We start from the raw sequence: 23,292 nt of genomic DNA on the forward strand, positions 1-23,292 counted from the left end.
AAACAGAAGGCAGCAGGTCAGTACACCAGTTTCTGCATCATGAGAACTTAAAATGGAGTGATTTCCCACACTGTAGTCCTGCAGTTGACAGAGCCGTTCACCTGAGAGCTGTGCTCTTTTCTTTAAACCTCCCTCCATAGGAAAGAAAGAAGTTCATATACTTGAAAAACTGTGAGACTAAAATGCTGTAAAATGAATGCCAACTGATTCTGCCTCCTTTCCACACAGGCTGGATGTTGAGAAGATGACGGTCACCACAGCATGTGGCTGCTGTAGGCCACTTGAACTTCTTAAGAAGCAATTTCAACTACCATGCCAAGACCCAGATAACCCTGGAAGAAGGCTCACCACAGAAATAATTGTATTTAGTGGCTGTGTGTGTAACTTTGACAGTTGCACACACTAGCCAGACCTGATGGCTGCAGATAACATTTGTTGTAATTAAACCCTGATCACGAGTTAATCCTGCCACAGCTCATTGCTGGGTTCTCTTGTACTGATTACACAGGACATCCTTCCTGTCAGGCTGCCTGAGCAGCTGCCTGGACTACCAGTGGAATTACCAGATAAATTATTCCTGATCAAGAGCAGGGTGGGGTACAGAGCAGAAAAGAACAGGCACAGAAATAGAGAATAGGTTCATGGAAGACAAGAAACTGTTTGGCCTTGCTCAGAGTGATTTATTTAACCAGAGGCTAAAACTTGGCCCATGCATTGGGCAGTAACAGAAATTAGATGTTCAAATAAAATAGAAGGAACTGAATTTGCTAATTTCTTTCTCCTTATTTGACCTGAAAAATTATTTTAACCAGAACTGTTTTAACTGAAGAATAGTCTATTAGGTTCAGTCAACTTGGAACTGTGGAAGAGCCCACTACTTCACTGGGAGAAGGGAAGTGACCTGTTCCTTGCCTTTGAGGGTGGACACAGCATGTGTGCTCATCATCCACAGATGACAGGGTTGGAAAACAAGGTGCTACATGACCCAAAAGTGAATGGTGAGGTTTCCACAAGCACCCTTAGTGTGGTGGGACATTTCTAGGAACATAACTAACACACACATGGAGCAGCTTTGGGATAAAGCTGGTAGCTGAGGGCTTTTCTCTGCAAGAAATCAAAGCCCACATGCACCTAACAGGATACAAATGATTCACTCACAAGTGATTTCTACTTGCTGCCACTATAGACAATCTTTACTTTGTTTGAAAGTCATTTAAGAAAAAGATGTATGACTGCACAAAAGCTCAGAGTGCTCTGTTTTCCCTTTTAGCAAGTGTAAGGGAAGAATGTGAAGCATACATTTAAAGCTTAAATGAGGTTATTTAGCAGTTTAGATTACTCTTCTTCTACAGTGCCATCAACCCTGCATGCAATACAGGTGTGTTCAGCCCAGCCTCAATCCTACACCACTATTAGGACGAGTTTACTGCACCAAATACTGCTCATGTACTTACTGTTGTTAAACACTCAAGGGAGAAAGATTTTTACATCTGGGTCTTTTTAAAAATAGAGTATTTATAACTTGTAACCAAACACAAACAAAATCACTCACTGGGACAGCAGAAATCTGTAGTCCAGGTAAGGCTCCAGTGAACGAACCCACCAGTACTTCTCATAAAATAATCACAGCAATTGTGTTCCACAACAACCATTTCATGAGAATATTTTTTACATCTTCATGCTCCCAGACAAAAAAAGGACAGTTTCATCACTGTTCTAATCATTTATTTAATCTTAATATGTTCTTCTGATGAATATAGTCTAATATATAGTCTTCTATATGAAAATTCTCCACTTAATTTGACAGAACTTTGTTTTATACAAATAAGACAATCACCATAAATGTTACATACTGGAGTGTAGGTCAAGAATGAACATATGCTACCTGTTTTGCTATTCAGTTATTTTCACATGTCAATGCCTGAAAATACTGCACTTAAAAACAATAACACTGTTTACTGCAGAAATTACTTTGTCTGCTTGACAGGATACATCACTGGTAAGTTAACCATCATTCACAAAAAAAATAAAATCAAGTATTTGTCTTTAATTTGTTCACTTTTCTGCTCATGGCTTCATTGAGCTGACATTTAATACAAAGAGTGAACAGTCATAAGCTTAACACAGTCACCACTGAAAAGACACTTTCCCTTACCCCCCCTCCTTCCCACATTTTAATGCACATTTTAGCACATTTGAACCAAAGCAAAGTGAAATAAAGTAGTGCAGTGTCTCAAGGTGTCCTTTAATGAGGGCACAGAACATTTTTCAGAGGGACAGATATACAACAGGATTTGGAAAATACAAAACAGAACCTCCTCCTCTGTCTTTGCTAAGACTCCTTTAGTTCAGCACATCAGATTTTAACACAGCAGCCAAGAGCATGGTTAACATAACAGGACTAATAATGAGACACAGAGCATCAAGAGGAGAAAACAAAAGGTATTCCATCAGTATTTGCCAACTGCCCAACCTGACTGCAGGAACCCCTCACCAAGATTTTCAATGACAATACTTATGATTAAAGAGTCTTAAGTAAGAAGAATGTGAAAGGCCTTAAAGGCGCCAATTGTTCAAGAGAACTTTTGCAAAAAAACAGGTCTTTGCCAAGTTTTCAGCTTTAATATCCATAGTTACCAGCTATTTTTGGAAAAACAAAACATATCCCCCAAAATCCATACATCACAGCCAAACCTTTGTTCCTCATTTTTCACTTTTACTCAAGTACAAGCAGGAACTTTTGGCCAAACCAAGTGATAACCTCCCAGTTGTATCATTTAATCTCAAAGCACTGGAGACAAAAAAGCAAGGCACACTCAATCATGGAGAATCCTGTCCCCTGTTGAGCACTGGGCAGCATGACAGCAGCCTCATTTAAATGTATTTTCAGTGTCACCACCATGACTCAACACCTTCATTTCCTGGGCACACTTGTCTGTATGTGTTTTGACACAGCAGTCCCAGGCTTCCCTTCAATGGCCATGAGGAAATCTTGACCTGAGGTTCCCTTCTCCTGTCAGCAGGAGCTGATTTTGTTCACCGCAATCTGTAGCTCTTGCTGACACCAGCCCAGGGTTTCTAACTGGGCCACCTCACCTGCTTTGGTTTAGCAGCCTCTGTTGCACACCTCAAGGCTTGAGGAGCATGAGCCAAAACTTCTGTCCACTGACTTCTGCAGAGAGGCTGCAAAGAGTTTGATGTGAAGCAAGGAACAAAGACTTTGGCTGTAAAAACCACTAGAAAAGATGAACATTTTTGGGTCTAATACTTTCAATAGAAGTTTTCTACACCGTGTTGGACATTTTTACCACTGACAGGAAGGAAACTGCTTAGATATCAGTTATTCAACCTCTTGAGTCTGAACATTAATGTACACTGGGGAAAAGATACTGATTACAACGACATTTTTGCCTAAGAGTGCATGCCTTACAGCCCTTCAAGGGCCCATTTCTTCCTACTTCTTTTATACAATACTGCAGTTTTCTGCAGTTAATTGTATCACATCATTAGGACTTGTGAAGTCTGATGGCAAACAGAATGTTTAACTTCACTGAGAAACAACAAACAAGTATATACTCATTCACCCCCTACCAGAGAGGCTCACCTCATTAACAGAGATAAGCAGAAGGATTAAGAATAGTTTTTGTGTGCAATCCAAATATCAGAAAACATTAAGATGTAAAATATTACAAGATTAATACTTTTAAGACTCTGGTCCTGTGGCATTTTTCAAATACAAAGATTGGTGACACAACATAATTGTTTACTTTAATCAGATTCAAACACATCTTCAAATCTGCCCTTCCATCCATTAGACAACTTGCGGCAATGTTCAACTTTACAAAGTTTTGATTCTACATTAACATGGGAATTAACCTTCCTGAGCAGCAGTAAATCGGTTTCTTTCAGCTCAGAGCAGAGGAAGTATCTCTTAAAGGTACTGAAGCAGAAGGTTTTTGAGCTATTTTCAGCTGAAATCCTTGATTGCCACAACTAAAACAATTTCCCTTCAACAAGTTTAAAAGCCTGACCTCTGCAAAAAAAGGAGCAAAAGACAGCCCTCCCACCCTTTGTGTAACACACTAAAAGCCATTTTTAATGGAAAAAGTCACTTCCCTGTACTGTACATTTTATAGTCTTAATTTCAAACAAGGGTCAAGTCCTATTAAGGCAGGGAGCTGGTATTGGTTAACATTGCAGTACTCAGACAGTGATGTACAAGACATTTATTTGCAGTATGATGACAGTGATATAAGTGGAAAAACCAAAACTGACATGGTTAATATTAAAACTGTTCTGACAGCAATTCACATAATCTCTGAGATACAGCTTCTTTACTTGTTCGTAGTGTGAGCCTATACATCTGAAAAAGAACATAAAATAATACTTTTTAAACAGTTTGGCGTTAAAGGAATGCACAGTCAACAGTGAAAACTAACAGTTACCTCTTACTTGCTTTGTAAGCTTTGGTAGGAAAAAGATCTCAAAATACTCAGAGGGAGCTACCCAGCAACACAGCTTTTACAAACTACTGGCTGAACCAATCCTATCTTCAAACCCTTGTTGAGAATTACTCTTACTCAAGTATTTTTTGGGTTTAACAGAAAGGTGTTGTCCAGAAAATCTGTTAAAGAGGAGCAAATGCTGTCAAAAGTCTAAAGACCCTGGACAACCACTTCTTCAGAGAACAGAAGACATAGCCACTGAAACCTTATTTTTAATCCTTAGTTAATTTTGATAACACCTCTGTCAAAAAAGCTTTAGTAAAAATACTCTTAACATTATACTCACTTACGCTTTCTCTTTTAGCAAATTACTCTTTTACAAATTCAAAATAGCAAAAGGAAGCATGCTTAACCTGGTCCAAAGAGCACACGACAATCTGGAATATAACCATCTCTTCCAAGAGGAAAGAGAATGGCTCTGAAGAAGAAGCTTACCCAGCTGGGCCAGGACCAGCTGCTAAAATTTAATTTCTTGTTGGAGTCTGCAGTCATAAGGAGCTAATTGCAATAGTGATTTTTAAATATTTTAAGAATTTCAGATACACAGAGATACTTAGTTCAAACAAGAACTTATATCTAAGCTGGAGATGGTTACACAGATACCTGTGCCTGGAGGTTGGGTTCAAGGCGCAGCAAGCATCCAATCTGAGTGGTTTTTGTGTGTATGATACCAGCACCAACAAAGTTAGCAGGATTGGGATCTACCTCCTCAAGCAACGCTGATCCAAATCCAATTATCTGTGAAAGAAACACAGAACATTTAATGTGGGCAGAGGAGGATACAAATACAAAGTATACCCAAACAGTCACCATCAAATAGCAAAACAAGTCTTAAGTCTTCAAGACAAATTCATTACTACAAATTTTTGACAGCTGATGCTGATAAATGAGCTGTTCTGTAAATAAGGCTTTTCAAAAGCAACTGAGAAGGAAGTTAAGATTTAACATCAGTCTCCCCTGGTTTTGATACAGCCATTCCTGTCTTACACAGTCACTTCTGTTTTGCCTAAGGGCAGCCAAAGAGTCAGTTTCACCTTTTCTAACCAGTACTCAAGTATAAATTAAGGCTTGAACTATCTTCCAGTTTAGTTTTAAGCAGTGAATTGGTGCTTTCTTAAACAGCTTCAGGTCTCCAGCTGCTACTGTAGGCTGCATCTAATTCAGACCACAGCTAGAAACTGTCCAACTCAGCACTGCCACAATCTATCACATAGCATGGACTCACATTTTCAATGGATGATCCAACTGCTGTTTAAACAAAAAAGCACAAAGTCTGCTTATACCACATGCTAATTTGGGCTGCAATAAAGTTAATTTTCCTCTTAGCAGTAAGGGGCTGTGTTTTAGATTTCTGCTGAAAACAGCTGCTAGCACAGGGATGTTTTAGTTATCACTGAGCAGGAGTTACACAGAGCCAAGGTCTTTTCTTCTCCCCACTCCATCAGTGAGGAAGCTGGGGATGCACAAGGAGCTGGGACAGGACACAGCCAGGACAACTGAACGGTGGGATATCCCTTTCTGTAAGATGTGCTGGCCGAGCACATAAGGCCGGGAAAAGAAAAAATGGGAGGATGTTCACAGTGATGTTGTTTTGTCTTCCCAAGTAACTGTTACACCTTATGGAGCCCTGCTGCCTTGGGGATGGCCAAACACCTCCCTGCCAGTGGGAAGCACTGAATTAAGCCTTTGCTTTGCTTGTGTGCATGCCTTTTCTTTACCGACTGAACTCTCTTTACCTCAACCCACACATTTTCTCACTTTTACCCTTCTTATTCTCTGCCCCACCCCTCTGGGGGAGAGTGAGCAAATGGCTGTGTGGTGCTTAGTTGCCAGCTGAGGTTAAAACATGACCTGCCACTGCCCTGGTACACTATGAATTAAAAATATCACACCACCACCCACCTTTGCTTTCGTAATCTCTGCATCCATTGGGTGCTTTGCTTTAAAGATATTCTGTACTTCCTGTTTTGGACTGCAAGACAAGGCAAGACATACATTATGAACAGCATTTCCAATAGCAATTAATTCTACTGGGAGAGCTCATGGCTTACAGGATTTAGTGTGGGATGAGGCACTGCATCAGTTACACTCACAATATACCTTTCTCTTCCCTCGCCCACCACAAGAGCCCCAAGTGCAAAGTCTTACTTGCTCAGCTGCTTCCAACGCTGAAAAAAGTCTTGAGAAGACATCTCTGTTGGCTGGAAAAATTTATTCAGAGTGATGGGTAATTTTACCGAAAGATTTTGAAATGTTCCACCGTACCTGCAGACGAAATAGAAAAACCACAGTGCATGTGGCAGCCTCAGCAATGTGTCAGCAGAAATCAACCAAGCAATTGAGGAAATGTTTATGATTAAAATCCATCAACTGCACATGACATTTCTAATACACAGTTTCAATCCACTGTTAAATAAATTTATTTTCTCTGCTTAGATTGAACATAAATTGGCAGAACTGTTGATAAGGTTCTCTCAATTTTAGCATAGGTTTACTCTTCTAGATATAGCACCCTAAGGGGTGAAAATATACCCCTGTGAAAACATACCAATAAAAACCAGTTTAGACTAGAATAACAACATGTAGCCCAGAACTCAGGATTTTATAAAACTGAGCTGATGTTGAGTGGACAGAACAAGATTCTATTTCTGGTTGCATATACTTCCAGGCCAAGTTATTTGCAGAAATGTTCTTGGTTTCCAGAAGGGAGAAGTTACTGCGTATATTCCTGTCAAGATTTCTTAAGCAAACAGAAAGACTGCTGTTTTATATAGATAACTGACACAGAAGTCATGGAGACATTTTATCAGTAGCTGCTTCTCAACCGTTTGGTTTGGCTGGGGTTTTAAACCACATTGTTCCAAGCAGATTCTCCCTAGCACCTTAAAGCTCAAACAGATCAAATTTTCAAGCTGTCTACCCAAGAGAGCTTTGTGTGTCCGTATTTTGCATTCAGTCACAGGGTCATGCCAAATTTAACATCTTTCATCTAATTAATTCACTAACATATGAATCCTTTGTTTTACCTGAACTGAATGTTCAGGATGGGAGCTTCCATGAAGTCTGACACACATTCAATGTTCACAACCTGCTGAACCTGTGCACCTCCATCCACTGTGGGGTCAACAGGTTTTGTCTGAAGATTCAGGCATAGAAAAGTAGTTAAGGAAACAGACAACAAACTAACAATTTAAAAAAATATAAATCTTCCAATAAGCTCTATGAGGAATTAGCATCAGGTTTTCACTCATTCTCTTTGTGCTACTGAACATTTAAAGCTCAGTTTTTGTACAAGAAAAGAGTTTGTCGGGGTTGAGGTTTTTTTTATATTGACATATCTACAAGCAGTAACTCTGAAAATTCTCAGTTAATTGTATATTCTTAAAGAAAGATGCCCTTAAAAAGGTGTGGAGGCACAGAGACTTCACAATAAAAGCCACAGGACTATTTTGAACATGACAGAGATGCCTTGAGTCAAACAAGCCTGACTACTTAATCTCACAGAAATCCTAAATTTGCAATACCAAGCATTAAGGACCATCCATGAATTAAGATCTTATTTTGAAGTACCACTATCTTGGAACACATGTATTCCATCTCCTTTTCAAGTTTAAGGTTATCTGCTAATGCAGTACTCAAAGGACACATTTCTACTTCTGCTACTTCATGTCAGTGGTGAAAGCTACAGTTCCAATACATATTTATTCAGCTTAATTTCTTGTCATTTCAGAAGTAAAATTTTATAACCAGGGCTTTGAGGAAAGAATCTTTCATCCCTGCTCAACACTTTTCTTTCCACAAGAACTTTAGAGAGATATCGACAAGTTTCTCATTTCTTCATGTTCAAGGACACCGTGCCTTGAACCAACAGATTTATTATATTGTGCAGCAATAAACCACAAAAACCTAATAAGAACAGACACATGCTACTACATTTAAGGATATTTGACTGAAGGTCATCTGAGCAGATTACTGTTGGAGTAAAATTCAAGAACTGTGTTGATGTCTTATTACCATAGAATATGAACATACGTCCTGGAAAGAGAAGAACAAGACATCAGAATTTCTAGGCCATCTAATCGCATTGAACTACTCGTGCTTTAATTCCCTAACACATTTTCTACCTTTCCTTAAAACCACTTTTAAGAACAAAATACGGCTTACATGGTTTATCTCACCAAGACATTCACAGTTCAAAATGCAGTGATTTAACCAAGCCATTCCATTAGATCTCTCCTACAGTAGTGGTCACACAGGCAGTTAAATCATCAGCGGAAGTTTTCAATTGCTGGAAAATTTTGTTAAGATGCTACTATGGCACCAAGAGTTTAACAGAAAAGGAGAAGCAAGCAATTCTATTGCTAGCCTGTATTCAAACCCCATCTCTTTTCTAGATGGTTCCAGTATCTTGTGCATTCAATCTGATCTGTCTTGTGTCTTATATCATTACAATAAACCATACTGCAAGATATAAATTTTGAGCAGAATGATCCTTTATAAACCTGTCTGCACCAGCCATACAATCAGGCAGCAAGAGCTGGAGCTTAACATTCCTATTTATATCAGCTACCAAAGCAATCAAAAAATTAAAGGAAACAAGAACCCACACAAAAGCCACGGATGCACAACAGTGGGAGTTGTAAAAATGTTTATGCCTATAAAGCTACTTCCCTCTTCAGTAGCTGAAAAGGGAGTCCTGTCTAGAATACCATGCTGGCATTGTGATTGATAATGCAACAGCCAACCACGACACAACAGATCTTACCCAGGTTCTGTCGAAATTCAGACTTCAAACCGATTTGTAGCAACTGATTTTCAAATAAGACTCCATTATTTTTACACACAAACCTAGGGGAAGAGAGGGAAAACATGTTTTAAATTGAGCCACATTAAACAATATTTAGAACCACAAAAATCAGGGTTTACACAGAGGATGAAGATTGCGGTTAACCTAGAATGCATCAATCTGTGAGAGAGGCCTTTGCAGAAAACTGCAGAGTTAGAAAAGACACTTTCACAACCAGAACCACCACTTGTAGGACACTAAAAGAACTGACACTTTTATTTGATAGGATGTCTGAGAAACTGAAGGAAACCACAATATGCTATATACACACACACTGTCTAATAAAGGACCAGGCAACAGATTAGGGGTTTTTTTATCAGTCTTGAGGACTTCTGAAACTCATTAGGTTGGTGCACAATTGCAAAGTTTGAAGCTTTGACTACTTAAACCTGAAAGAAAAAAACCCTCCTTATCAATTCTGTATCACCTAAGCCAACTGAGAGATGTACTTTTTCCATTTTGAGAGAGGAAGCCCATTCTCCAGTGATCTCAGTCCTTTCTATCACCATTCACTTAAAAGTAGAAGAGGTGGTCAGCAAACATCTGCCTTTTGCATACAAGGCACTTAAAACACACTCCCAAATATCAGTACTTTTGTCAAGTACTCTGTTTTTTATTTATTTCCAAATAGTTGCAGAAACTTAAGATACAACTGGCACTGCCTCATTTTAGAGCAGTGTGTGATAGCACTGACTTGTAAAGGCAACTCTAACCTGTGTATTCATGAGCCTGTCACAAAATCCACAGCATCCACAGAGGTGTTCTAGTCACAAGTCTGACAATACATGTTTCTCTAGTTTTGCTGATATTAAGTTAATGAACAATATAGTTTTGCTTTTTAACTCTATTCTGGAAATTGAATACTTTGCCCAGCCTTGCAAGGTTTTAGTATTGCTTACTTGTGAAAAAGCTCATCAGCATCATGCACAGTATCAGCTGGTTCCTCAGAAACTACCTCAGATGAAGCCAGGTCAGGGCTAGTTCAGGCAGCACAAAGGAAGAAAGGCAGTAGCGACAGAGACAGCAGGAGTTAGTAAAGACAGCTTAGAGCTTAGTTACTTCTTTTACCTCCTTCCTCAAAAATGGCACTGCTGAGCCTAATGCATGAGAAATTGATTAGCTGCCCTAGCTCAGTACCCTAGAAAGGTTTTAGGCATTAGGCAATGTTTTCCCCCACTTCTCTCCCCCATCCCACCCCAACTATTAGAAAACAGCAATTCTTCACAAAGACTGCTGAAGGTGTTCAGTAAAGGTAAACCTCTTAGAGAACCAAGTCCTTTTAGGTGTTTAACTGTGACAGCAAAAGTGTTTAAGTTCAAAATCAAAAAGGTAGCTGCATATTAACTACTACAAAGGTGTGTTTAAAAGCAGAGGCCTCATCAACCTTAGCGACCCTTCTAATGATAGGTGCACAATCAGTTCCTAAAAACATACAAGTATTAAGCATAGGCAAGAGTACACAGGCACACAGAGAATGACTTACCCAAGCAACAGATTAGAAACAAAAGTGACAACAGCACTAAAAAGAGGCAGGAGACTGTAAAAAGCAGCTTCTCAGTATAATTAGAGAAGCATTTCATCATCTACAGACAGACCAAGGAGTTGGGCATTGCTATACTTTCTTCTGCAGAAATAAAAACTCTTTTTAAGTAACATCTGCTTATGAAGCTACTAGCATTGGTTCCTTTAGTTACCCCCTTAAAAAAAAAAGCAAAAAGCATGAACAAGCTTGTGTAGCTTCCTAAAGTCCTGGTTTTGTGTTGTATGATCAAGTATCACTTCTGACTTTCCAGGAGAAACACAGTATCAAGTATTAATCACTGCAAACCTGCAACAATGCATTGCCTGGAATAAAATTTTGATGAAAATGTCAATGATCCAGGCAGATCAGTTTCCCTAATTATGTATTTTATATTAAGATGCCTAGAAAATGTGTTGTGCCAACATTCAAAATTTAGTCCTTGACAACAGTAATACATTCTTGTCGGCAGGACAGCTGATTTTAAAGACATTCTGTGATTTTATGTCATTCATTCCCAAAAATTTAGCCAAACAACATTTGAGAGCAGGCAGGGGCTTTTAATACTAATGGGGTTAATAACACATTGTACCTACACTACACTTGCAAATGCAACTGTAGTATCAAATCCCCTTTGAAAAAAAAAAAAAAAGAAAACCACTTGTTCTTTATCCCCCTTTTCACACCCCTTTGTCAGACAGTAGCAGAACAACTGAAGTGTAGCATTAAAATCTAGGGATCAGTATCTCTGGATACAATCCATCTCTCTCTGTTTCAATAGCAGCTTGCCATAAGAGGAGAGACAAGAATACTTTATGAAAAGAAAACAGAAATAAATGTATTTATATCAGGACAGATAATCCCCACTTCAAGATGTATGGAGATGTACAAGCAGCTTAATTTAATGAAACAAAACCAGCATGAAAAACCAGACACTACTGTATGGCAATTATCCTCAGGTTGAGTACTACAGACTCAGTTTTTCCATTATAAGAGAGATAGGAGATTCAATAAAGCACATCCAGCAGAGTGTCCAAGAACATTTCTCTTGCTGCAAAAACGCCACCCAGGAATACACTCAATATGCTGGAACAAAATCAGAAGTTATGTTTTTCCTTCAATCCTGTTTTAACAGACAAATTCTCCTTCAAATTCCTTTCAGGGTGACTTAATTACCTCGCAAAGTTGTCATCAGAACCAGGAGCAAGAGGTGCAACTGCAGAAGCTGAATCTGAAAATACATCCACGAGCAGGCTACCACTAGAGGAAGGTGGGGGAGCTGGATTGGTGACAGGGGCAGCACCCAGACCCAGCAGATCCGCCGATGGAGAAGGAGTAGACTAAGGAAGACAAGACACTTTGGTGTTACACTGCAACAAAACTACAACAAAGCTGTCTCGTTTGCATAGACAACTAAGGTATGGTAAAGTGCCTCTCCCCACCCCAAATCAAGGTTTGAATAACTGTAAAATGGTTCACAAATGCAGCAGTTACCACGCTGAATTTCAACTTAAGGTCATTTACAGATGTGGTTTTCTTTTTTTCCTGTGAAGAGAGTTATGTCCATCTAACTGTTAAATAAACCAAAACCAAAATTCATCTATCTAAAATCTGGTTCTGCAGAAGAAAGATGACAAAGATGACAGCTTTTCCTCCCTCTCTTTTCCCATCAGTTTCAAGGCAAAGTAAGTACTGTAAGGAATAAAATTCATGTGCTGCTTTTCTTTCATGAAGAATCCATCAAGAAAGCAAGTGGCTTTTACACAAACCTAAACCACAGGTCATCACAGCATCTTCAAAACTGACTGTCAGTTTAATCTTGGATTTCTGAAGCCTAGCAAATCTTAGAAAGAATGTAAACCCAACCAGCAAAAAAAAGCAGAGCCTGTAGCCAGTTCAAGCTGCAAACACTAGAGGAAGAGATAAGATGTTTAAACTGTTTTTCCCTCAAACAGAACAAATCAAGCAGCCAGTACACAGAATCATGCAACAGAGGCTGCGTATATGTGCCCAAGTCGCATGCAAGAACAAAGCATAGACTGTTAACCAAAATGGTCATGTATTAGACATTATCAGCTTCCACTACGCCAGATTTGAGGACGACTCATGAGATGTGTCTGGATCAATCTGAAATCTTGTTTTTGTAAGCCAACTCCAAATTATCATATATTCCATACAGTATAACGAAAAATTCCCTTGCAAAAGACTTTAAGCAGCCAATCATTATGACCTACTAGAAACAAAGGTTGGACCCAAAATTTCTAACATTTTTGGAATCTAAAGCAGATAAAGCCACTGGTGAAGGTAACACTGTGCAGTCTGTTATATGGCTGCAACCCATAACATGAAGTTCAAAAAGCATAATGCAGTATTAACTGCCAGTCACCTCAATTTGGTATTCAAAAAAAATTTTGCAACTCTTCTGCTGGAAAGAGATTTCTGTCCAGTCAAAACTGTTGCACTTGGGAGTAGCTACTCTTATACACTGCAGTGACTAAGTAGTAAATTATTATGCTTTAACGAACTGGGCAGGGAGCATGCTGCAGTATTTCCTTCTCTAGGTAATCTTCTACAGCATCTTAAATCTAATAACAAGTTATTCTAGGCATTAAAACCAGAAAGAAGTATTACATTATGGGAAAAAATAACTACCAGCTTACTGACAATAAAATGAGAAGCTTCAACTCAGAAGGAAAAAAAAACATGTGGACTTGTCTAGCATAACTGAACTCAAATAGTACTGTCAAATAAAAAGTAACAACTTTATACTCATTTAAGGACATTGCAGTGAAGGAAAGTGTAGTCCACTTCTATTAAAAACAATAACCCAAACCAAGATGCAAAATGACATGTTAGACAAAGCAGAAAAAACAACTGATACTCTGAAATTCAAGTTAACTCTTTGAAATATGTTAATTTTATAACCTCACCCTCAGTGCACTTTCACCAACAAGGAAATCCACATTTCTAAAGTGAACACCAATTACTTTTCAAATAACAATGTACAAGGGGTTTTTTTTAGGCTGTAGACAGTTTATCCCCACTTACATAAGATTTCCAAAGGAAAATTGCATCCAAGCATGCAGTGAGGGGAAAGCAGCTGTATGTCCCCTGCTTTATAGCAAACACCCACAGCCTTAAGTTTTATATGAAAGGTTTTAAATCCCCAAAAAAGCCACTTTAAGAAACCAGTCTTTTCTCACTTGCATACCATCTAAATTAGTGAAATAACAGCTTTTAAACTCACAACATCAGTGGCAGAGGCAGGTTCAGCACTTCCATTCATATCAGAGCTCCTCTCCTTTTTGATCTCTTCCAGGTCAGTAACTGTGCCTGGGCCTTTCTTCTTCTTCAGTTTAGCCAAAATAGAAGATTCCCTCTCTGGAAAGGGAGGCATTTCTTCCAACACGGTAGCCTTACCATAGGGGAAAAAAAAAAGTATTAGTTAAACTTCAGATAAAAAGCCAAACCAGCCTCTGAGCCTTTGAAGAGACACACCCTTATAGATTGCATAAAGCAGAAGTAGTTACCCACACAGAAAATTATTATGCAGTTTTGTAGTGAGGGATAGATCTCTTTTTTAAAAGAAAAATTTCTTTAAAACTTTCTGAAGCCCTTCCAAAGCACTTGGTTAAGAAAACAGGAGCATATTGCTTCTCTGAAACAGTGATATTAAAAAAAAGAAAATTTAAATAATTAGATCATAGCAGACCTAAGGGTCCTTAAGTCAGGCAGACCTAGACTTAAACCATAGAGAATACTCAAGTTTCTACTCAGACCTAAGCATTTATTAGATGTCAAAACCAAATGCGCAGTGCTCTGCTCAGACCTGAGAGGTTAAATCACTGAACTTCAAGAGAAAAAAAATTACATTTTTCCTGCCCACCATCAATTAAGTCCTCAAAAGAAAGCCCCAGCCTTTTGGTATCTAAATCCTCTAGGACCCTATATTATGCCAGCTTTCCCTGGCTTCTCTGCTCCAGATTAACATGTCTCAATGGTCCTATGTCCCACTACAGCAATAACAAGTTGGAATTTAGCTCTAAATTACAGATTACTACAGCAGAATCAAGGAGACTAAAAGAACCAGCACCCACATTGTAATCCTTAATCCTGCACTGAGATTTCTGAGCAATCAGGTAAGGTTTAGTTGAGTTTCACATGCTGACAGCAGAGTATTACATAATGAAGAAAATAAATCTTTATACCTACCAATATATCAGTACTAGCAATAGTACTGAGCCTCAAATACTCAACAGCTCTCTGCTGCAGTTCAACATCAGCATTCTTTAGCTGACTATCACTGCGCAGCACATCTTGAATTGTAGTTTTGATTTCTGGAAACAGGTTCACAAACTTGATGTAGGTAGACAGAAGCAGAGCTCGGGTAGGAACACTACACAGATGAAACTTGGAATGTAGCAAGTTGAACTGGATGAGGGGACTTAAAGTATGGGAAAAAAAAGAGTTTGTTCAGTTTTTGTAGATGTGATAATCCTTATGATTGCATTACTAGCAAGAGCTGAATGATTTGTTAACTAGCCTTTAAGAATGCTAGGAATTAAATTCTTTATAGAAAGCATTACTCCTTCAATTCAGTATTTTATAAGGTGTTTTACCTTGATCTTGGATCACCTGCTATCAGATTTCCAAATTCTCCCAAGATATAGCCACCTACTTTTACAAGATTCTCATGGCATGCTGGAGCTTGAAGGGCCTGTAACACATTAATAAACATTCATTGGCAATGTATGGAAAAAACATCTCTTCTGTCACTTCCATTCCCAGTTTTCTCATCTACTTTCCTGCAAGAGCAGACCATGGATCTAGGCACTACAGAGAACTTATGAGAAAAATATGATGGGTGGTATAATTTCACAGAAGACTCTAGTGTGAGTATTACTTGCTTAAGAGCACACCTAGCAGCACTGTGGACTTCTGACGACAGACAGAACTCCTTAAGTTTTGCCTGTTACATCATGTGGTGCTTCCTTAATTCTTAGCTCGTTTTGGAAGGGAATTGAAACAGTTACTCTCACCTCAAAAACAGTCTTTGCTGCATATCCTTGCACATCATCCCTGTTGATGACAATCTGAATAACTCGGTACCACACTTCTTCACTGACATAGTCACCAGCAATGCGAATCAGATTCAGGATTGTATCCACATACCAGGTGTAATCCACTGCGTACTTCTCAGCTAGAATTGCAACCTTCAGAACCTGAGCACACAAAAGAGGATACAGAAAATTGGCTAGCTCTGACTATGGGTTGTAGACACCTGGTGATGCCCCACACTGGCCCAGAAGCCTCAGCTTCAGATGCATGAGCTTGTTCACTTGTTCCCACAGCCAAGGTGAAAGAACATTGAAATACTGTGTCAGAATACAGCAGTTGCCAGGTACATATTCCTTTCCCCATAATGCATTCAAGTATGTTGTATCTTAGTGGCTTTCCAATTGTGTATCTAAGTGATCAAGAGCAATTTATAGAACATTTTTTGTTTGCTATAAAAACACCATCTATACTACCACTGAGACAGGATCAAATAGGAAACTGGAAACCTCCCTAAAAAAGGCCAAAGGAAACTCAAGATAGCAGAGGCAAATAGTCACCAAGGCACAGCCCACTTTTTCAGGCTATACTCAGCTTCCTGCATCCTGAAGCAAACAATCAGCTTCAGGGGAGACCCCGCACAATTTACTATCAGTTGCCTTTACTACTCCTAAAAGAACAGGTCAATAAAAGGGAACAGAATGAAATCCTCACTATCTGCCAAGTCAGGGGACACTGCCAACAGCAACCAGACAGCACAAGAGGTAAATCAACTAACACTGTATCCCACACTCACTTCTCCAACCAAGGGACTTCAGCACCTAACTAAGCTAAATAACTACTGTAAGTAAAAGTTTTGTTTACCATCCTAAAAAGGTTTGAGTATTTCAACTTTTATCCTACTGGTAGAAAGGAGACAGATATCGAACCGCCTAGCTGATTATAAGTTAGTAATTTTGTGAACCCTTAGACGGAACATTCTCAGAGCATACAAAGCTCTACCTACAAATAAGCATTTACCACTAACTTTTGAAGCTATTCAACAATTGACTAGAGTAGGATCTAACCGTCAAAGGTACAGAATGTGTTGTCTTACATATAAAATTCACTTTGCTTTCTATATGCATTGTCTCAGGATCAAAATCAGCTTTTAAAATTCTTAACTTTCCAAGGTTCCCCCCTGCCTCCTAGATTAGTTTAACCTAAATTTTTTGCTATTAGACTACAAAGTTAGGAGTTTTTTGTTTGTTTTAGTAGTTTTGCCTGAGTTTTTTTTAAGCCACCATGAAAAGCAATCACAGACTACGCAGCATCCCAATCAATAAATGATACTTATGGTACCAAATCTGGCTATGAAACAAATATTTAAGAAAAACACCAATAGCTTACAATTTCTTCTCTAATGGAATAATCAGCAGTCTCCAGGTAATTGAGCATTTCAGCCACAATCTGCTGGGCATTGCTTCGGTCACACATTGCATACAGGAGATCAACAGCTCTTTGTCGTACACTTACATCTCTTTCAGTCTGCAAAAAGACAGAGTCAAAGATCAAGATGATTCCATCTTTGATTTCAGTACAAGCAACTTAAGAGATGAAACTTAGTATAATACAGTCAAATTAAAATAAATTAATTTTTGAGATGCAGAATGAGCTCAGATATACCCTTTATATAAGCTGTGACTTTCCTATGCTATTTCTCGCTTTCAGTCACCTAGGAAGAGGTCAGTGGAGACTCAGCTTCCTACTTTTAAATACTATCACAAAAATTCAAATCATCAGGTTTTGTTTCTGTAGCATACTTACTCAAATCAGTGCAGGTGCTGAAAGAATGGAGTTTGTACAGAACACTTCAGTATTACACTGAACTGAGTAGGGTGACTGAATCTGTGGTCCATTATGCACTGAGTAACTGGTACTAGCGGCCATAAATGCACCATAACTGACTGAAATTGTTAAATTGTTACCAGTCCAAGGAGCATTTAGCTAACTGCAGGTTTAGTGTTGGGCATGCCTTGTAACAACTGAAGTCCAGCTAGAACAAATACATACTTTGAACTTAGACAAATGTATAAATATGCCACAGCACAAACTTGGAAGAAAACAAAGCATTTAAACTTTCAAGTGTGCAAGTAAATTTACATGCAAATCAGTCTTACTCTTTTGATTTCTTCTTTGTCATATAAACATGGCCTGGGAACGTGTCTTTCTGGTTTCTGGTCTTTTACAATTCTGCAGTGCAAGCTGATCTGCTCTACCACTCCCCATAAGCTACTACAGTGAAGGAACAGTGCCCACTACCAGCAAGACAGTAATAAACTGTCTTCCCAGCATTCTCAATTTTGAAATTGCATGTTTTTAAACAATTATTCCTCTTTAGCCTTCACTTGAGCAGATACCAGTGTTACAGGGGACACAGCTACAGGTATCAGATTCACCATCAAGATGCAGAAATCAACTAAATCTGACCTCTGTAACTGCCAGCACAGCAAGATTTTGCTGGATTGAGGTAAAAAACTGAAGCAGACTTCAAAGAATAACTCATTTGGTCCCTAAGTATTATTAACTTAATTGGGGACAGGGAGCTTGGGGCAGCAGGGGAGAGGGCATTGAGGCAGGGGAGAAGACAGCACTCAAAAACAGACCACACACTTCAATATTTACCTTCAATGCATTGATAACTGTTTCTATGTGTGTTTTCACAGCCTCATGTGAGAATTCAGAGCTGGCAAGCGTGCACATGCTTTCCAGTGCTAGGTAACGCAAATTAGTTTCTCGGTGCTGCAAGAACTGACCTAGCTGGTTACAGGCACGGACTAGTAGGTTTGGCTCACTGCACAGAACAGAAGAGAAAGTGAAAGGGTTAAAAGCAATAGGTTTGAGAACACTCAATTCAGAATACTATTTCTGCAGTGGAAAATTCTTAAAATGCCTTAAAGTGTCTGCTAGAATTCTTTGCTAGTGAAATGCTAATTCAGATACTGTGAGCAAATAATCTCTGTTGGATTAGAGCAGTGGGGTCAATACAAAACATCAAATAAAGAAGCAGCAAAACCCAAAGCTACATAGTTCATTAACACCGTTCAGTTGCACTACTGTTGTTGTGGTCCAATTCAAAAAGCAACTTCGTATCCTTTTCCCCTCCACTCCCTCCCCCATCTGGTTCAAGACAAAGCCCCAGCTTTTCACTCCAAAAACCCCTCTGATAAAGAAGTGTTGTCCCAGCTCACCTGTCATGATGTATAATTAAGCTTATTGCCTCAAACAGGACAGCATTCTTCGCATTTGAGTGTTGCACTTTCTTTGACTTTGGTGGCTCCTGTGCTTTGTTGAGGATGGTTTCCAGGCATTCTGTCAGACGGCCACGTACCGCGGGGTCTTCTGGAGAAGACAGAGCCATTGGACAACTTCATTTTGCTCCAAACCCTAACCCCTACTAACCCCTGGCTAAATCAAAATTAACTAAACTATTCAGAGACATTAAAAACATTAACACTCCCCAACACACCCAGGAAAAGAATTCCAAGCCACAGTCCTTCTGGGTGAGAACAAAAGCCAAGCACAATCTGCACTACAAGACACTTCAAGGCTTTAATATAGCTGATAATATTAATGACTGGTTAAAATGGCAGCTGCCAATGATTTGTAAGATGCACACTGGTTAGACATTTTTTCAAAATTAAACACAACATAATTCAAAAGGCCAAGTAGCTTAAAGCTACCAGAAACACTCAAAAGTACAAACTTCAGTATCTTTGCCTTAAGACAATGTGCTTGCACTCTAAGCTATAGTAACACTGCAGTGCAGTAGCATTTTGGAGCCAGTGTATTGCAGAAGAGAGATGACCAATGCTGTGATTTGTGCATTACCTGGAGGTGGATAGCACTGTAACAGCCTTAGAAGCTTCACAGATAGCCAGGGAGCAGGAACAAAGTAGTATGTATAATCCTGAAGGTCTGTTGATGCAGAAGTTACAATCTGTAAAACAAACAGCCAGCACATCAGCTGCTGAAGTTAACTGATTCACAATCAGTTAACTGATTTGAGAAAAAGACTCAAAGAACATTGTAGGTCACCTCCAACAGAAGCTTAAGAAACTGTGTCACTAGCAATGTCTAGTTCAGTAGATTAATTAGGTGCAAGCTATCATACTAAGAGTATACCACAGTAAATGCTAGTAATGGAAATCCAGTTTTGCAGATACAGTAGTCTAGGAAATTTCTTCTGAAAGACTACTTGTTTAACCAGTAGCTTGACTTTCTCTGTTCAGAAACAGATTCAGCCAATAATCTGGTGGCTGATGATAGGTGAGCCTGCAATTCAAGCACAAGATGCTATGGTAGACTGATCTAGAGCAGAAGGACCAACACCTTCAGTAATATCCATACAGCAAAGCAGAAGAGACAACATTCAGAGAAGAGGTTTATATGCATAATGAAATGTGATACGGATTAGATTAGATTATCCCTCTTCATAGGGATCTTCTTTCACCCCTTTTACTCTAGGGAAACCGTGAGTCTGGCACTAGCTTTGCTCAAAATAATTCTACCTAATTCTTACTACTCCATTACAGAACAGACCTTCACTTCTCTCAGCACTCCCTTGCTTTTAAATATCAGAAAAAATCTTCATATTTGAAAAGAAAGTAAACTGTGACCTACAAAAAATTTGGGTATAAGACTGCATAAAATTGGGTGTAAAATACATTTGTGAAGTAGTAGCATCCCTAGTCTTGCACACCCTTCCAAAAGGAGGGGGAAAACAAAATCAAACAAAACAGTGACATCAGTTTTCCTGCATGGAAATGCTGACTTACAGACATGTCCCTCCACTCCTCCCTGCCCCTGCTTAACCCCCTACATCACTTACATTTATCAGATGCTTCTGATTATTAACTTAGCAGCAGCTCAAAAGAAGGAACAGGAAGGCAATTCATCTTGTAAGAAGCTTAGATAAAGTTAAAGCTACAGTCTGTATATTTGAGGGGTTTTTGTGAAGTCTATAGAATCAGTCTTTCATCCAACTATTCTTTGGTATTACAGTAACAAAGTGAGGATTACTACCTGGAGCACAGCAGAGATTAAACCAAGAAAGCTTGGGCAAGCCAATACAGCCTTCTATCCTGGTAAGCAGCAAGCATTTAAAGAGGTTACCTGAAGCACACACATGAAGTGACACTGAAACATCTTCACATTTAATGGTACAGTAAACTAATCTGACCCTAGAAAGCTGAACAGGAAGCTAAATTGATCTAGAAAGCTGAGTAAATTAATCAACAGTGAAGTATTATCAGGGTCATCATTGGACTCACTCTGCTTAATCTAGACACTGCCAAGGAGACTGAAGTCTTAAACTCTTCCGGGTTCTTCTGTGCCAAAGTGGTGATCAGACTTGTAGCTGCAGTAACCACACCCTAGGAAAAAACAAAACAAAACACAAAAAAAAAACCACGTTCAGTTTTGTATCAGTTTACAATGCTGCCTGTTAACACCTTTCAATTCAACTGTTTCTTAATATACAAAAAGAAAAAATAAATTTTCCCCATTACAAAGCTCTACACTAATAAACCTTTTCTTTGGCTAGCAGCTAGACTAATTACACACCTGCAGAATCCAACAGAATTTTCAACAACATGATACTGCCATGCTTGCAGAGCATTTTATGCTACTTTTTGTATTAGCTTTGTCTCATGTTTGGATAGTATATCTAAAATAAAAGAGCTGTATTAAAATTAAGTCTGGACACAAATTGTCTTATTATACAAGAGAAGCATAAGCACAAGAAATTCAATGCAGCAGATCATCCAGGAAAGAATTCTTACAACCCAACATGAGGAGAGGGCTTTGTATAACAACCACTGGATATTACTACTGCGGACTAAAGCACTCATTACTGTTGAAGCACAATATTATTAGCCTTATTTTCATTAAATAACTGGACTGGGGAAAAAAAACCAGAGTCTACTTTCTAAAGTAATACGATTTTTTAAGCATCAAAGAATGCCATGGACATGACCTTAGGACAAAGTTAAGCAAATCACAAATCAAGTCTTGAATTTTTAGTGCAGATCTAATCTTAAAAGGCCTAGGAAAATTCATATTACACCTATGCAATGTGACTTAGCGTAACAAGGCACAAGATTAATTTATTTACAGCCAGAGGAAAATAAGAACTTGTACATACCATTCTTCTATCTACAGTGAAAAGGTAAACAAAGCTTTATTAAAAATTAATATGTACAGCAACTAAAAAAGGACAACTCCCTCCATTTTCTTCCCAAAGCCTGAAGACAACAGCAAGCCACTTGCTTGGAAGACTCAAGAAGAAATAAATTGTGTATTTAAAAGTAGAAGTCACATCATTCCCTATACACACTAGACCCAAGAAGCATAATGAAGCTGATTTACCAAGTGCTGGTCATTGAGGAGATGAACCACTCGAGACGTCCAGTCTCCCATGGGAACAAGGTCAGGAGAAGTTCTGTATAAACGCAGCAAGCATAAAGCAGCACTTTGCTTCACACTATCCATAGTGTCCCTGCAAGACATACATACTGATTTAAATACAGAGGTTAAGGCACAGCAATATGTGCAGAACAGCTTTATGCCAGATTTCACACTGACTCAGCATCCTTGGCCAGGCTTTATCTTTTTAACAGTTCACTGAAGTCTTCTTACGCTGAAGTATTTGTTCTTCTTAATTTTTCCAGTAAGTTTAATTAGTCAAGTTTTCAACTATTATAGAGGCTACTGGACATATGTAATGATTCTTTACAACTTGGTATGAGATTTCACATCTTTTTCTGAGAACTGAAAGTTCATCTCATCTGATCACAAGAACAAGGTTCTTCCAGGCTGACTGAAATCAGACAGTTCAGATACATTACCTTATCAATGTGACCAAAGCTCAATCTCCTGATAGGCCCTGCATGTCAGATAGAAATCATGAACTACTCAACAGCTTCAGCACCTACCACTAGAATGTAAGGTGGCTGTCACCAAGCACACAACCCACAAATCCATTCACCTTGCGATCCCTGCTGCTGACAAAGAAATGGACTATTTTAAGAGTGGCATCCAACTATTCTAGTTCAGTGAACTCCTTTTCACAAAGTAGTTGATTAAGCATTTTGTGGGATGCATAGACAACAGCTATAAAATGTACAGAGCACTACCAATAAAAGTTTTAAGAGCTTATAATGTTCAATCTTGGTTAAATGTTCGGAAACCTCTATACCCCCAGTAGAAGTTCAGCCCAGCTATTCTTCATTACTTTATCGGTTTTCCATGAGATCAAGTTGGACCTCAGTTAAAAACCACAAAACAAAACCACTAACCTATTCCTCCCCGTCTCTCATTTAAGTTTA

The 23,292-nt window shown here is 38.8% G+C and overlaps 1 protein-coding gene across 5 annotated transcripts in view; it reads right to left on the minus strand.

The window, feature by feature from the left end:
- Positions 1-1,703: 1,703 nt before the first annotated feature.
- AP2A2 (adaptor related protein complex 2 subunit alpha 2) overlaps positions 1,704-23,292 on the minus strand; it is a 44,382-nt gene continuing 22,793 nt past the window's right edge. For 2 of the 5 annotated variants that reach the window (XM_088057440.1, XM_088057442.1), the window contains exons 5-23: positions 22,334-22,463; positions 21,238-21,339; positions 19,796-19,904; positions 19,156-19,306; positions 18,590-18,758; positions 17,315-17,452; positions 15,910-16,092; positions 15,490-15,587; positions 15,083-15,314; positions 14,118-14,285; positions 12,047-12,210; positions 10,251-10,328; positions 9,271-9,353; positions 8,451-8,540; positions 7,532-7,655; positions 6,654-6,770; positions 6,408-6,477; positions 5,109-5,243; positions 1,704-4,363 (exon numbers count right to left, since the gene is read on the minus strand). In XM_088057440.1, coding sequence (XP_087913566.1) covers positions 4,286-4,363; positions 5,109-5,243; positions 6,408-6,477; positions 6,654-6,770; positions 7,532-7,655; positions 8,451-8,540; positions 9,271-9,353; positions 10,251-10,328; positions 12,047-12,210; positions 14,118-14,285; positions 15,083-15,314; positions 15,490-15,587; positions 15,910-16,092; positions 17,315-17,452; positions 18,590-18,758; positions 19,156-19,306; positions 19,796-19,904; positions 21,238-21,339; positions 22,334-22,463 — 2,419 coding nt within the window. In that variant the 3' untranslated portion in view covers positions 1,704-4,285. The remainder of the gene's footprint in view (positions 4,364-5,108; positions 5,244-6,407; positions 6,478-6,653; positions 6,771-7,531; positions 7,656-8,450; positions 8,541-9,270; positions 9,354-10,250; positions 10,329-12,046; positions 12,211-14,117; positions 14,286-15,082; positions 15,315-15,489; positions 15,588-15,909; positions 16,093-17,314; positions 17,453-18,589; positions 18,759-19,155; positions 19,307-19,795; positions 19,905-21,237; positions 21,340-22,333; positions 22,464-23,292) is intronic. The other 3 variants (XM_088057441.1, XM_014252057.2, XM_014252056.2) reach the window with 3 other exon arrangements.

This window comes from Pseudopodoces humilis, chromosome 7, assembly GCF_049639895.1.
Source record: "Pseudopodoces humilis isolate 2021_Gansu_Grassland_sample_001 chromosome 7, ASM4963989v1, whole genome shotgun sequence".
In the NCBI taxonomy this organism is placed as follows: Eukaryota; Metazoa; Chordata; class Aves; order Passeriformes; family Paridae; genus Pseudopodoces; species Pseudopodoces humilis.